Source organism: Triticum aestivum, unplaced genomic scaffold (assembly GCF_018294505.1).
Source record: "Triticum aestivum cultivar Chinese Spring unplaced genomic scaffold, IWGSC CS RefSeq v2.1 scaffold3A_scf_1089, whole genome shotgun sequence".
Classification (NCBI taxonomy): domain Eukaryota; kingdom Viridiplantae; phylum Streptophyta; class Magnoliopsida; order Poales; family Poaceae; genus Triticum; species Triticum aestivum.
This window is the reverse complement of record NW_025225086.1, coordinates 294,463-310,302: the sequence shown is the minus strand read 5'-3', so window position 1 is coordinate 310,302 and position 15,840 is coordinate 294,463. Positions and strand designations below refer to the sequence as shown.

Genomic DNA, 15,840 nt, shown 5'->3' with positions numbered 1-15,840 from the left:
CATTTTAATGTTCCAATAAAATCTGAAAACTAATCCACATTGTCATATGGGTTTCCATGATAAAATGAATCAACACGCGAGCTACACACAAATGACAAATTGCCAATGCATTGAATGTGCATGTATTGTTAAGTAAAAACATCAACGATTTTCACATTTTGTGTAGCTTGCATTTCAATGCATTTTCGTCATGAAAATTTATTAATCTATTTTGTGTTCAGTTTCACCTGCATCCAGATTACATAAAATAACTAAATTAATCTCTCAGCAAGCAATACGCTGCACCTTGGTAGATGGAGGTTGTGGATTGATTATATACATACCTGCAGGTGCACATTAAGCACCCAATTTAATTATTTTATGTAATTTGATCACTGTGTTGTGTTTCCTGTGGCCTCATCATATGCTCAGATCCAAAGTTTGGAACATTCAAACATGTGACACACTTCAAAATCCTCATCCGCGCATGTCTCCATTTGCCCACTAGACTAGAAGGGCAACCAGGGCCGGAGCAATCAGATTAAAAGTTTCAAATAGGGCACACACCGATATAAGGTTGGAAAATAGAGGGGTACTGGTACGTCTCCAATGTACTATAAATTTTAATTATTCCATTCAATTATATTACCAATCTTGGATGTTTTATATCCACTTATATGCTATTTTATATCATTTTCTGTGACTAACCAATTAACCCAGTGCCCAGTGCCAGTTCCTATTCTTTTTTTCTTATTGTTTTTGGTTTTTCAGAAAATCAATATCAAACGAAGTCTAAACGAAAGACAATCTTTGGATTAAATTTTTCTGGACCAGAATGGACCCTAGAAGCTTCAGGAGGTGACCAGACGAGATACGAGAGAGCCACAAGTTTAGGGGGCGCGGCTAGGTAGGCGCGCCCCCTGAGTTTGTGGGCCCCACGTAGCTCCTTTTGACCTAGTTCCAGGCCTATAAATTTCCAAATATTTCCAAACCAACATAGAGCCACCCGAAACACTTTTTTCGTCGCTGCAAACTTATTTTCTTCCGTGATCCCATCTGGAGGCCTTTTTGGTACTTTGCCGAGGGGGAATCAATCACGGAGGGTGATACGTCTCTAACGTATCTATAATTTTTTATGGTTCCATGTTATTATATTATCTGTGATGGATGTTTTATATATATTAATATACTATTTTATATCATTTTTTGGGACTAACCTATTAACCTAGTGTCCAGTGCTAGTTCATATTTTTTCTTTGTTTTTGACTTTTTTCAGAAAGGAATGTCAAACGGAATAAAACTTTCGCAATGATTTTTCTTGGACCAGAAAGCACCTGGGGGACTTGGAGATGAAGTCAGAGGAGTCCCGAGGCGACGACAAGCCTCAGGGGCGCGCCCTGGGGGCTGGCTTGTGGGTCACATGGGAGTCCTCTAACCCTAATTCTTGGCCTATAAATTCTCAAATATTCGCAAACCAACAGAAGCGTCCACCAAAACACTTCTCCGACCGGGCGACCACGAAGGACTTCTACATCAATATTATTGCCCTTTCGATCAAGCGTGGGTAGTTTACCACAGACCTACAGGTCCATAGCTAGTAGCTAGACGGCTTCTTCTCTCTTTTTAATCTTCAATACAATGTTCTCATCGATGTTGTTGAAGTTGTATCCGATGTAATATTCTTTTGCAGTGTGTTTGTCGAGATCCGATGAATTATGAATTTATGACCAGATTATCTATGAATATTATTTGAGCCTTTTCTGAACTCTTTTATGCATGATTATATATCTTTATATTTCTCCTCAAATTGTCGGCAACTAGATTGGTTTTTGTTGCAATGGGAGAGGTGCTTATATTAGTTTTGGGTTCAATCTTACGGTGCTTGCTGTATATCCCGGTGACAGGAAGGAAGGGACAAAGAGGTGCTTTGTGATAGTTTTCTATGAATGAAATTCACCAAGTTTTGGCATAATAATCATCATCATAATCAAAAGAGCCCAACCCAGCGGAGTCCACTCGACCCTCCCTCCCGATCCCCACCCCCACCCCCACCCCTAACCCAGCAGGAGGCAGGCCAGCATGGACTCCGGCGGCGGCGACTCGTCCGGCAGCGCGGGCGCGGCTGCCGCGGCGGCCAAGTGGCGGAGGGAGGCGACGCGGGCGTTCCAGTACTACCTGGACCGGTCGACGCCGCACGCGACGGGGCGGTGGGTGGGCACGCTGGTGGTGGCCGGCGTGTACGCGCTCAGGGTCTTGTCCATCCACGGCTTCTACATCGTCAGCTACGGGCTCGGGATCTACCTCCTCAACCTCCTCATCGGCTTCCTCTCCCCCATGGTGGACCCGGAGCTCGACCCCTCCGCCGCCGCCGCCGGGCCCGCCCTCCCCACCCGCGGATCCGACGAGTTCAAGCCCTTCATCAGGAGGCTCCCAGAGTTCAAGTTCTGGTATGTACTCTTCTGCGATCCCCCCAGATCCATCTACTCCTCCCTCATCATCGCGCAGATCCAGATCCAGATCCAGATCTACTCGTCTCATCTATCTTCTGGGAGCCCTGCTTGCATCCTCCAGTCCAGATCGCAAATCTCTCCCTGCCAATTATTTATTTATTTATTTATTTATTTATTTATTTATTAGTCAACTAATGATATCTCAAATCTTGCTTGTGAATGAATGAATGAATGAAGAATACAAATCATGCATTATTTATTTGGGCTTGAGTTTGTAGTGTTTGTTTGTAGCAACTTACAGTGATTCTTTGAGCTCTTCATTCACGCATGGTTGTTCTATTCTATCACCATGGAATTTGAGCACGTCTATTGTCATCCCATAGATAGAACCACCATTAGCTTATATAGAGAGACTTTTATTATAGCAAACATATATATTCTTCAGGTATGCATGATGATATTTGTTTGCCCGTGCTTCAGGTATGCAATCACAAAGGCTTTTCTTATAGCTTTTGTCATGACTTTCTTCTCTGTGTTCGACGTCCCTGTCTTCTGGCCTATACTGCTCTGCTACTGGATTGTACTCTTTGTGCTCACGATGAAGCGCCAGATTCTGCACATGGTCAAGTACAAATATGTGCCCTTCAACATCGGCAAGCAGGTTTGTCTGCTGCTCTCTCTGTTTTTCTTGTCCACTGCTTGATGATATCAATTCCTCTTAGTTGGTATCATGGGTCTTTAGGCATAGCATATCATTCCATCTCGTCCTTTATCCTTTTTTGCCGTTTCATTCATTCATCATATAATGTCTGTTCCGGTTGCGTTGCCAGAAATACGGCGGGAAGAAGGGTGGCGCGAGCAGCAGCTCGTCGAAAGACTGATCCCCGGTGTGCAAGGGAACAATGCAAGGGCGGGCGGGCGGGCGCAAGATACAGTCCAACAACAAGGCTTATTCCATGTGCCAACAAGTGTAATACTTCATTCATGATATCTAGAGAGAGCTAGGAGGGACATTCGCTGCTTATGTTTCCGACATGGGTTCACGGTTTAATTCGATATATATTCGTCTTACTTGTGTCACTGTCAGTTATTGTATAGCGTGGTCGATTCTTTGTTGTTGGGGAGACCGTCTCGGCTCCGGTTGCTCCAAATGTTGTTGCAGCAAAAATAAGTAGGTGGTGCCGTTAAATCCTAGATCCAACTCTGCTGTTGATATATTGCCGTTTACTCAGGCGCCTGAATGTTGCTGGAAAATGTAGCATCTTTGATTAGCTCAACTGAAGGTCTCTTCTGGTTTGTGAATCCATCATACACTACATGATTGTATGACACAGGCCAGTTTACTAACCATATGGACCTTCGTAGTTGACGCGAGAGCTATAACAATATTGTTTGCCAGCCCATGTGTGTTCCTGTTGGTTTTCTGGGAGTGGTTTTGGAAAGCGCCTACCCACTGATTCGCACCGTTTTAGAAGCTTCCGCGCAGTTTTCTTCTTTTTTTCTGTACCGGTTTACATTGGTTCTTTTGGTTTTTCTTTATGTTTGTAATCAACTTTTTATGTTTCAAATACATGCAATTTTTTTCAAATATACGTTGGATGATGAACATTTGTGGTATGCAAGCTCAACATTTTTCAAATACAAGTTAAACATATTTTCTGAAATACACATTGAAAACATGATGGACATTGTTTTTAAACATGCAAAACATTTGTTAAGTGTTTAAATTTTTAAATGTCATTAACAATTGTTTGAATGGTACAAAACATTTTATTAAATTAAACGAACACTTCTAATTGTAAAACATTTAAAAACTATCACGAACATATTTTGAAACACATGAATATTTTTTGAAATGTCACAAACTTTTCTTGGAATTGTACAAATCATTTTTTTACATTCTATAAATATTTTTCTAAAAATGTCAGGAACATATTTTTGAAAGTTGTGATCATTTCTTTGGATATTACATACATTTTCTAATGGTGCAAAACATTTCTTCTCTTAATTACGCTAGTTTTTTTAATAATGTATAAACTTTTTTAGAAAAATGTCAAGAACATTTTTGAGACGCGTGAATTGTTTTCTCCTCACATACATTTTTTATATGTCTGGATATTTTTTGAATGGCATGAACATTTTTTAAATGTAGAATGAATGATTTTTAAAATATAAGTAAATTAAAATTTGGATATTTACAATATTTCGAAAATATAAACAAAAGTAAAATAAAACTAATCGTACGGACGCTCGTAGTTGATGTGAGAGCTATAACTCGCTATTTGCCCGACGGTAGCTCGTGTCGTATGGAGCTAGTGGGCCAGACCATGTGTGTTCTTGTTGTTTTCTCTCTAATTTTTTTCTCAAGAAGACGGAATATATAGGCTTGAGATTAGGTCAGACGAAGGCTCGTGGAACCCACAAGCTCACAGGGCGCGCCGTGGGGGTGGGCACGCTACCCAGACTTGTGGCCTGCTGGTGGCCCTTCTCCGGCAGTTCTTTTCTTCAGTATTTTTAATTTATTCCATAAAATAATTTCTGTAAAGTTTCGTCCGATTCCGAGAACATTCATTTCTGCAGAAAAATAGCACCAAGATTATTCTGCTGAAAACAACGTCAAGCCAGGTTAGTTTCATTCAAATCATGACATTAGAGTTTAAAATAAGAACAAAAGTGTTTGGATAAGTAGATATGTTGGAGACGTATCAGTTCCCATGCCCAAGAGGCAAGGCGGGGTCTTTAGTGACGTTTGTTGGAGCATGGTGGCACGTATTATTGCTTCGATTTCCATAGACAACATTTGCATCCTCGACAAGAACAACTTCGTGAAATGTGAAGTTGTCGAACACTCAGCACCACCTGAGATGATGGGTGAACATATTCGTTCTCAACTGGATGCTATCCAGCCTAATCCCAAACATCCAGGGTATTTCTTGGGATATAATGAAGAACACACCTGGACTCAGAAGCCATGCTTCTGGGATCTCCACTGCATCCACCAACTCAAGCTTCCACATAACATTGATGTAATGCAAACCGAAAAGAATACCACGGAGGCCATTTTTAGCACATTGCTCAACATTCCCGAGAAGACAAAGGATAATACTAAGGCTAGAGTTGATGCAATGAAGCTATGTGATAGACCTAAACAAAACTTGTGGCAACCCGAGGACAGAAACAATTGGAGGATGCCAAGGGCCAGGTTTGTTCTTACAAGGGAACAAAAGAAGGAGATATTCATGTGATTCCATGTAGCTGACTAGGATCCATGTACCGTAGGATCCCCCTGTATTTATATAAACTGAGGGGCCTAGCTCTTATACAACATAATAAATCCCTTGTTAGATACTTGTACTCAGTACTCACTCCAACGCAATGAACACAAGCAGGACGCCCGGTATTATCTCCCCAGAGAGCCTGAACCTAGGTAAATTCTTGTGCCCTTGTTACCATCGCTCCTAGATGCATAGCTTAGGATCCCCTACCTCAAGATTTGCCAGTTTTGATTCCGTCCGAATGGCAGCACGGCGGGGCCAAGTTGCCTGACCCTTTGCTTTGCTTGGCGTGCAAGCTCCGCAATTGGGAGCTATTTTTGTCCAAATTTGAGTAGGCGAAAATACTTTCAATAAATTTTACTTGCAATTTTTTTCAGTTATTATTTTTCTGAAGATATAAAATTATTACCTGTCACATTATCTTTTATCATGCATAACTAGGAAATCTAGCAAGGTTGACAGCTTTATTTGTGTTGATGGGGACATAATTGAAATTTTATCTGTGTTGCAAAACTTATCATTGGTGTAAGATGTGTCTACCTCCAAGGATCCATACCGTGGTTCTCACCGAGGATGACTTGGTACTTTCTACGAACCTTGCAATTCGGGCTCACTACCGTGCCTTTGTTATATCACCTGGAACCATTAGGGAGAGTGAGAGTATGTAATGTGAACGGAAGCTTTAAGTACATAGTATGTTGGTTTCCTTCTTTCATGTGTTTATTAACAATCTTAGTTTTGATGCCATATGAAGATTCATACATATTCACCTATCCATGTGCAAACTTATTTGATCTAGCATGCTAAAATTCGAGGGGTCATTAATGCTCTGTTCATTTTAAGTTCTAGGGAGCATGCCAAATTTAGTTTATTTAGCTTTGCAGTCTTTCTTTACCTCATATTAATTTAGCTTCCCCGTTTTCCAGTGGGCCTTACAACTAACTATTTATGGTGTCTAGGGTGCAAGAACGCCATAAGAACCTCACAAAGTTAGGACACCCAAGGACACAACATCATTACTACATTCTTGAGCTTCTCTTTTGTAATTAAACTACATTCTCCTGTTCTACGATGGAACCTGCGAGGAAGACCATTGTGGGTGCTTTCCTTCTTATCTTGCTTATGGCCTCTTCTAGTAAGTATAATTATATACAACATCGGCATTTTTGCTATAGTGTTGTGTTAGTACTTGTGCTGACACATTGGCATTGTTATCCACATTGATGGTACTTGTGCTAACATTGTGTCATTTATCCATAGGCGAGGTTTCATGTACTGAGAATAATTGTTACAAGGAGATTTGGGAAAGTTGCATGGGTAGGGAGAATGATGATTGCCGACATGCATGCATCAAGGAGGGATGGGATGACGGCCAATGCCGCAACCGCGAGAAAGACAAAAATATTCTAGGATTTCTAACGACTGCCAAATGCGAGTGCTACCCCCCAACATGCGATCATTAAAAGATGGCATAATCGTTTACAGTGCATTGATTGTAACATGCGACTCTCCCTCCAAGTTACTACTATTTCGTAGATGATTGGGCAGCAACATGCTCTAGTACCAATCTGGGTGATTGTCTAAAACTTTGTATTCAACATTGGGATGTTATGGGAAATACATGGATAATTTTTCACATATCAGTAGATTTAATGGAATATTTGAAGTGCTTATTAGCAATGAAATATATTTTTGACACTCTGCTAGCACGCATCATCTTGTTATTTGATAATGTCTTAATTTACTAGGCCTAGTTACCAGTACGTACATATCACCGAGTGTCCACAAGATGGTGCTCAAAAACTAACCGAGGCACAAGACAGAGATTGCGACGAGGCGGCTGCAGTGTAAAAGTTGAATAGTGCCAGGTGAGGTCTATGGTTTTAATGGTCCTCTTAAGGTTCGATTGTGGTGTAAGGGAAGAAGAAGAAGAAGAAGAAGAAGAAGAAGAAGAAGAAGAAGAAGAAAGGGGTTAGGGCTTGAAGTTGAGCTCTTAAGCTCAACTTTATGCTTAAGTTAATAGTCATGGGGAAAAACTTGCGAGCAAAGGCAAAAAGTATCAAGGTAAGTGCATCTGCAGCAATAACAGAATCAGTGGCAGATGAAACAAAAAAACATTAGAATTCAAGGGGAAGAACCTGTTGGCTCTGCTTTCCTCTTTACTCTTTGCGAGCGGAACTTTAATACGAACCCCTAGCTCTTTCGAAGAAGAAAGATCGAGATTGTGGCTGTAGTGGAAACAGATGTGTATAGAAGCTATCTTAAGTGGGCCAACTATGGAAGCAGCCCACATAAGGCCGCTGTAGACGCCGCTTCTCCTAGTCGACGCTACTAGTGATACTTTGCCTCCATCTCATAGTAGGTGAGAGCTAGATGGGCCGGCCCAATATGGGTCCCCGCGGAGCGATTACCAAGGAATCTTCCAAGACTGGTTTCGCATGTGTTTTTTTTTTCATTTTTGTGGTGTTTTGAAGCGATTTTTTTGGTTTTCTATGTTCCTTTCCTTGGTTTATTCGGGTTTTTTTTTGCCTCTTTCTTTTTATTTTTTCTTTTTTTCATTTTCTTCTATTTTTGTTTTGTTCATGTGTTGGTTTCCTGTATTTCTTTACCAGTTTTCCCTTTTTTACTTTATATCCTTTTTTGCATGGTAATACGTGTCTCATTTCTATCATTAGGATCATAGCACATGCCACGTATAAACTGACCTGACAAAACTGGACAGCAAAACGCTAGCCTTTGCACAAAGCAACAACAGCCAAGAAGTAAAATTACAATCAAGACCGAAGAAACCTCTGAACTTGACACCAACGCTCGTCACATGCCTTTGGGACCACGATAGCAGCCACCAAAGCAAAAAAAAAATGGCAGATCACCTTCACACCCGAGCTCAAAGCGGCTCCATCGCCGATATGCAACTTTGCGGACCTCCAGGTTGGCTCACCAAAAGCGAAACCATTATCGTTGAACGAATCAGACCGGGGCAACACCCTGGACATGCCATCAAACTTCAAATCTGGCAACCCCACACGACTAAGACGCCGGGGGAGAAAACCACACCTGCCATCCACGAACCACGAACCCAACACACGATGCACCATCTTCCAGATGCCGCCGATATGCAGACCACAATCTGCATCTGCTCCTAGACTTTCTCCCAATCTCCACGCTGCCATGGAGCAAACACGGTCGCAACGGCGGAGCCCGAGGACACAGGTCAACCATGAGGATGTCGCCGCCGCGACGCCATCCTTACTTGAACAAACTGATTTTCAAATCCATCCCCAACCATAGGACCGATCGCCTCGTCTGAGTAGGATCTGAAGAAATTTTATTCAACGCCGCCCTCGCCGTCGCCGAAGCGAAGATAATGAACAACCAAAAAATCTAAACTGCAAGAGTAAAAAAACGATCCATGCACGTAAAATACATTGTTTGTACGTTTATGTATACATGCGTAAAAAAATTCAATACACATTCAACATTCTTCAAATACATGACATTTTTGGAACATTTTCTTTGAATAAACATTTAGTATGTTGTTTTTGAGACATTCAACATTCTTCAAACTTCAAATACATGACAATTTTTGGAACATTCTTCGATATACATGTTTGGAACATTTCCTTTGAATAACATTTTTCCATTTTTCCAATGCATGTTGAACATTTGTTTTGAATGATGCAAAAATAATTCTTAATATTATGCAAACATTTGTCTTACAGTCTATTAACATTTTTTAAATGTGACAAACAATTTGTTTTTGAAATGTGTGGGTTTTTTAAGTCAATTTTTTTTGAAATTTTTAACTTTTTTTTATAGTACATGACCATGTTTTTAGGTTGTATAAAATTTGTTTTGTAAAAGGTGTCACTACTATTTTTTGGAACATTTGAACGTTTTTTAATGTCACGTGCATGTTTTAAACGCTATGAAATATTTTTTGTAAAATTACGCAAACATTTTCAAATTGTTCAATTTTTTTCTTTGAATGTCACAGTCATTTTTGGGAATATGTGAATATTTTATAAATGTCACAAACATTTTTTTGAATGGTACAAACATTTTATAAAAGTTGACCGAATATTCTGTTTTTACATTTTATAAACATTTTCTAGAAATTCCACAGTTTGTTTGAGAGCGTGAACATTTTTAAATGTCCCAAACATTTTTGAATGCATTTTGTTTTAGCTTTAAAATTTGAATATCATTTTTCCAATTTTGGAAATGTAAATAAAAGCAGTAAAAAGGAAAAGAAAAGGGGAGAAGAACCCGATAGTCCTCCGTGTTGGACGGCCCATTTAAGAAAGTGCTTGAGGAGAGGGGGTCTTCTGTCTCGTACTAAAAAACGTTACCCATAAATTCAAAACCATACCTAGAAGAGAAAAGTTATACCAAGTAATTGCTATCTAAGTCCAGGTTCATCTGCTAATGATGAACAGTGAATTGAAAAAAGAAAAGTGAAAAAAAATCAACATCCAACATGCATGCAAATTTTCATGGCGTTTAGATATCCGACAAGGTTGCGGGAAGACCAAAATCAGGTCCAAATAGTGCATTTTTACAAAGATTTTTTTCAGAGCCAAATGTATTTCCATGATCTTCTCGAATATCCACTAAAAGCAGCAAGTCTGAGGTATCTATCTGAAAGCACTCACTAATTATCTAGGTTTAGTTTTCTCTTTTGCACAAATTATCTGAATTTGCAAAAGACATTGTTTCCTTTCTGTATGTTCTTCATTTGGTTGCGGGGAGGCATTCGTAAGCCAAAAGGACATTATTATTACACAAAAGCACTTTGTGTGGGTGCTATGATCTCTGACTATATGAACTTTAATCTGCTCGACAACATTTTTCAGATAATTTTACACAACACATTGCACATGCTAATAGGACGCTAAATTCCAGGGACTCAAAACGATCCGATTCCAAACGAACAAAGTTCGACGAATCATAGTTCTGTCGAACACAACCACGGCGAAACTATGCAATGTTCGTCTAACTATTTTCTAGTCCACACCGGTTGTCGAGATATATTTAACAGTTTTTTTGTTTTTAGAAGGTATTGTTTATAGACTTCGGAGCCGAGAAGCAAGGTGATATCCATCCAAACAATTATCTTCCCAAAACAAAGAACTTTCGTTGTTTACAACCTTTTTCGTCTAACTATTAACATTTTTAAAATGGCACGGACATTAATTTTTGAAAATGTGTGGTTTTTTATGTCAAAAGTATTTTTTTAATTGTTCAACTTTTTTTATATTAGATGACCATGTTTTTAGGTTGTATAAAAAATAGTTTTGTAAAAAGTGTCACTACTATTTTTTGGAATGTTTGAACGTTTCTTAATGTCATGTGCATGTTTCAAATGGTATGAGATATTTTAAAAAATTATGCAAAAAATTTCAAATTTTCTTTCACTGTCACAGTCATTTTTGGGAATGTGTGAACATTTTCTAAATGTTACAAACATTTTTTTGAACGGTAAAAACATTTTATAAAAGTTGAGAGAATACTTTGTTTTTACATTTTATAAACATTTTCTAATAATTCCGCAGTTTTTTTGAAAGCATGAACATTTTTTAATGTCCCAAAAGAACTTAATGCAATTTGTCATTAAAATTTGAATATCATTTTTTCAATTTTAGAAATGTTAATAAAAACGGTAAAAGAAAAATAAAAAAAAGGGAAGAAGAAAACAGAAGCCGATACTCCCCCGTGTTGGGCGGCCCATTTAAGAAAGTGGTCGAGGAGAGGGGGTCTTCTGTCTTTGCACTAAAAAAAGCAAGACAAAGCGTTACCCATAAATTCAGAAGTGCTACTGCTACTGATGAAGAGTAAATTAAAAAAAAGTGAAAAAAAATTCAACATCCAACATGCTCGGGTGCGCAAGGTGCATGCAAATTTGCATGGTGTTAGGATATCCGACGAGGTTGCATTTTTACAAAGATTACTTCAGAGCCAAATGTATTTCCTCGAATATCCACTGAAAACAGCAAGTAAGTCTGAGGTATCTATCTGAAAGCGCTCACTGATTATCTAGGTTTAGTTTTCTCTTTTGCGCAAATTATCTGTTTGTTCTTCATTTGATATAATTGCGGGGAGGCACTCGCAATCCAAAAGGACATGATTATTACACAAAAGCACTTTAATCTGCTCAACAACATTACATTTTTCAGATAATTGAACACAAGAGATGGCACAGGCGAATAGGACCATAAATTGGAGGGACTCAAAAAGATGCGATTCCAAACGAACAAAGTTGAATGAATCATAGTCGTGGCACGCGCACATCTTTCATTGGCAGTGAGAAAGTAAAACAAGATGGTAAGAAAAGTGATTGTGCATCTTGTGTATGTATGCAGGCAATGAAAGCTTGAGATATATCCATATCAAGATGTGGACTCTTGACAGCCAAACAAGTTTTGAGGCAGTTGATGTTTCCTAAGCAACATATATTAAGATATGTACTATGTATTATGGAATATGAATGCATCCATTCTGCATCATGGATGCTAAATCCTACCCGCAAGATATAATTGTTGCCAAGATATATATGTTGATTCATACAGCCACATAACTAACTCTATGAATGGAAAACCACATGGCTGATTGCTTCTCATCATCCTATTCCTATATATGATGATGATGATGAAGATGAGATGCATAACAAAATGAAAGCAACCAGATGAAGGTGATAATGATGCAGAAAAGCAAGCAGAAATGATTTGGTGATGACAAAATAACGTACGTCTGCCATCCATACATCTAGTTCATCTGGCTACTACATCATCAACTCGACTGGAAATAATAAAAGCAACAGCGGCAGCATCTCTAATGTAGTAAGTAATAATCAACAAAAGACAGCCAGCATATGCGAGTGCGTGCGTTCATGCCTAGACCGAAAATATAAAACAAGTAGTTCACTAACTAGCTAGCTAAGCTAGGGAGCAGCAACACAAGCTCCATCCATGGATCCATCCATCACTACGGCATGCAGGCAGGGAAGGCCTACGACGACGGAGGAGGAGCCGAGCCCGAAGGCCCAGGGGGGGGCTGCGTCTTGTCAAGCTTGGACAGGAGCCGCTGCATCTCAGCAAGGAGGCTCGCCGACACGGGCGCCGCTCCTCCTCCAGCGGGAGCGGGAGCGGCTGGGAACGCCGCCGCTCCAACGTTGAGCGGCAAAGACCGCCCGTTCTTCAGGGACGAGATCATGTTCTCCACGTTCTTCCTCATGTCGGCACGAGCCAGCAGGGGCTTGGCGGGACGGGCAGGCGCAAGCGTGATCGCCTCCAGGTAGTTGAGCCCCAGGGTGGCCCAGGGGGGCCCGAACTGCCCGAAGATGCCTGGGATCTCCGCCTTGGTGTAGGCCGCCTCTGCCTCGGTGCTCTTCCCAAACACCACGCGCGCGTCGCGGCGCTCTTCTGATATGTCGCACTCCGACTCCACCAGGACGCCAAACCTGCGGAACTCTGAGAGCAGCTCCTCCTTGGTGGGGACCATGGTGCCGTCCAAGAATTTCACCCGGATCTCTGCTGGGTTGGCAAAGTATGCTGCTGCTGCGGGCTTCTTGTTTCTCCTCTTGTGGGCAGAGTTGGGCGCATCAGGAGGGCAGGGGCTCCCATTGGTAGCACCACCACTACCTTTTGCAGCAACTGCCTTGTTCTGGCTAGTCTCTTCAACCTTTTGAGTCTCATCACCTTGAGGCGCCGCGACGGCACCTGCTCCAGCAGCGACCTCCTCCACTTTCTTGTACGTTTCCGGCAGCATCGCCTGAATCAGAGATGTGTATGACTCTTGAACTGCACGAACTTGCACACTTGCGTTTTTGTCTTTGTTTTCATCGGCGGGCTGGGATATGATATCTCCATGGATGATAGGTGGAAGCAAGCCACTTGTAGCAGGCACATCTTCAACAGCAGCAACTTGTTCATTTATATCTAGTACAGGAATACTAGCTTCCAGCTCCATGGCTTCCATCTCGACACTTGTGACGACAGGCACATCTACAACACTTTCCACATTCATATCTAATAACTGAATACCACCAGTTTCAGGCAGAGTCATCACTTGTGCCTGGGCACTTGCGGCAGCAACATCTGCGTTAAGAATATCCACATTCATACCAGCAGCTTCAGGCATTTTAACATCAGCCTGATGTTTGGCAGCAACATCTTGGCTAAGAGTAGTATCCACGTTCATATCCACATTCACAGGCATTGTAACTTGAGTCTGGGGCACATCTCCGTCCACATTCATATCAGTTGCTGGCTTTGTTGCTTCCTCCTCATTCTTTTTGGCAGATTGGTCAGATGAAGCATTCACAACGGATCCACCGTCCCCTTGCTCCTGCTCCTCTCCTGATTTTACTCCTCCAGACATTGTAGCTGAAATAGGGCTCTTTGACACCAACAAGCTGTTCTTCATCTTGGGATCAGGAACCCCAGCTCCCATGCCTGGTTTGACTTGGCTCATGATATCCTCAGCACTCACCTGCCTGATAGGAATGGCGGGCGTGATAACCAAGCCAGAGCCAGAGCCAGAGGCAGAGGCAGAGGCAGGCCCAAGAGTTGCTTTTGGGGAGGTTTTGTCAATCTTCTTCCTCTTGTTGATAACAGAGCCTTTTGGGGAGGTTCCATCCTGCTCCTGCTCCTTCTTCTTTCTGCCCCTCTTCTTCTTGTCAGAAACATTCTCCTCTTTCTTATTCTCCTCAGAAGCATCCTCCGCTGCACAGTCAAGAGCGGCCGTCTTCTTCTTCTTCTTCTTCTTGTTGTTGTTGTTGATAGAAGAAGAATCGGCACTGCCATCCTGATCCTTCTTCTTTCTACCACGCTTACCCTTGCCTTGTTTGGGAGTAGCAGCTGAATCTGAAACCAGGACATCTGCAGCAGCAGCAGCTTTCTCAACAGCAGCATTCTTGGGAATGTGTGAGCATTCATGGTCCTTGTAGGAGTCATGGTGAGCACCCTCGGCAAACACGGAGCTCCTAAGCAGGCCAAGGAAGTCCTCCGCGGCCTTGGGGAAGTGCCTCTTGTGAGAGACGTCCTCCCCGAAGCAGCGCAGCAGCAGCAGGACCTCCTGAGCAGCAACATTGTCCAGCGGAAGCGGAAGCGGCGGCGGTACCACCACCTTGCTCTTCTTCTTGTGCTTCTCATCCGGTGACCCCTTGTTATACTTGCTCTCATCCTTGTTAGCAGCTCTGGCGGGCGGCGATTTCTTTGGCGAATCATCTGACTTGTCCTCAAGAGCAAAGACGCCGATGTTGGTGTAGGGCGGCGAGAGATACTTGCTCTTCTTGCGCTCGCGCCTCCCGGAGAGGGCAGTGCCGCTCTCGGCCTTGTTCTGGCTGCTGAGTTTCTGCTCCTCCTCCTCCTCGGAGTCCATGAGCGAGGCTTTGGCGGGCCTCCTTGTCTGCTTGGGGGTCTTGTGTGCCATCTCGGCTTTGTCCTCCTCCTCCTCCTCCTTGTCCTTTGGAGTGGGGGTTTTGGTGCGCTTCTTTCTCTGCTTGGGCGTCTTGTGCTGCACCACGGCCTTCTTCTTCTCCTCCTCATCCTCTTCAGAGGCAGCACCGTCGTCGGCCAGCATGTCGAGATCAATCTTGTCGATGAGGTCGTCTTTGGTGCGGCGCTGGTAGCGGCCCGGGCCGTCGGGGCCCCATCCCTGGGCGAGCGCCTGGACCCAGGTCTTGAGGCGGGCGTGGTCCAGCAGGCCGAGGGCGGGGGCGTCGACGGCCGCGCTGCGGAGCGCGGCGAGGAACTCGCGGGGCTCGAGGAGGTTGGAGACGGCGGTGATGACGACCTTGTTGTTGTCGTCGGCCTGGGATGATTCTTGGGGGCCGCGGGCGCAGGGGCAGGTGAGGGCGTCGCAGAGGATGGCGACGGCGGTGGCCCTGGCGTGGGCGACGGCGGCGACAAAGGCGAGGCCTTTGTTGGCGGTTGCGAGGGCGTCGGCGTCGGGGGCGGCGAGGAAGGGCTTGACGGCGACGGCGGGGCGGTGGTCGTCGGAGTACTCGGCGCCGAGGGAGGAGACGAGGGGGGATTCAGAGGATGGGGCGTGGAGGCGCGCGGGCCACCAGTGGTGTCGGCCCTTGGTCTTGGCCCAGACGAGCTCCCCGGCGGCTAGGGTTTGGGGTTGGGGTT

At 43.0% G+C, this 15,840-nt stretch overlaps 2 protein-coding genes and 1 long non-coding RNA gene across 3 annotated transcripts; 2 read left to right on the top strand and 1 right to left on the bottom strand.

Moving 5' to 3' along the window:
- The first annotated feature begins 1,983 nt into the window (after nucleotides 1–1,983).
- Nucleotides 1,984–3,509, top strand: LOC123172049 (protein RER1B). The gene is made up of 3 exons (XM_044589093.1): nucleotides 1,984–2,426; nucleotides 2,910–3,090; nucleotides 3,260–3,509. The coding sequence occupies exons 1-3, from the start codon at nucleotides 2,059–2,061 to the stop codon at nucleotides 3,308–3,310; spliced, it is 600 nt and encodes a 199-aa protein (XP_044445028.1). The 5' UTR covers nucleotides 1,984–2,058; the 3' UTR covers nucleotides 3,311–3,509.
- A 3,184-nt stretch (nucleotides 3,510–6,693) lies between these two features.
- LOC123172044 (uncharacterized) lies at nucleotides 6,694–7,342 on the top strand. The gene is made up of 2 exons (XR_006485446.1): nucleotides 6,694–6,839; nucleotides 6,965–7,342. It is a non-coding gene; the product is annotated as an uncharacterized lncRNA (long non-coding RNA).
- Nucleotides 7,343–12,402: 5,060 nt separating this feature from the next.
- On the bottom strand, nucleotides 12,403–15,835 carry LOC123172051 (uncharacterized; the record flags this gene model as incomplete). The annotated part of the gene is given in 1 exon segment (XM_044589094.1): nucleotides 12,403–15,835. A coding segment is annotated over 1 exon segment (3,123 nt), but the record flags the coding sequence as incomplete, so codon positions are not given.
- Nucleotides 15,836–15,840: the final 5 nt, after the last annotated feature.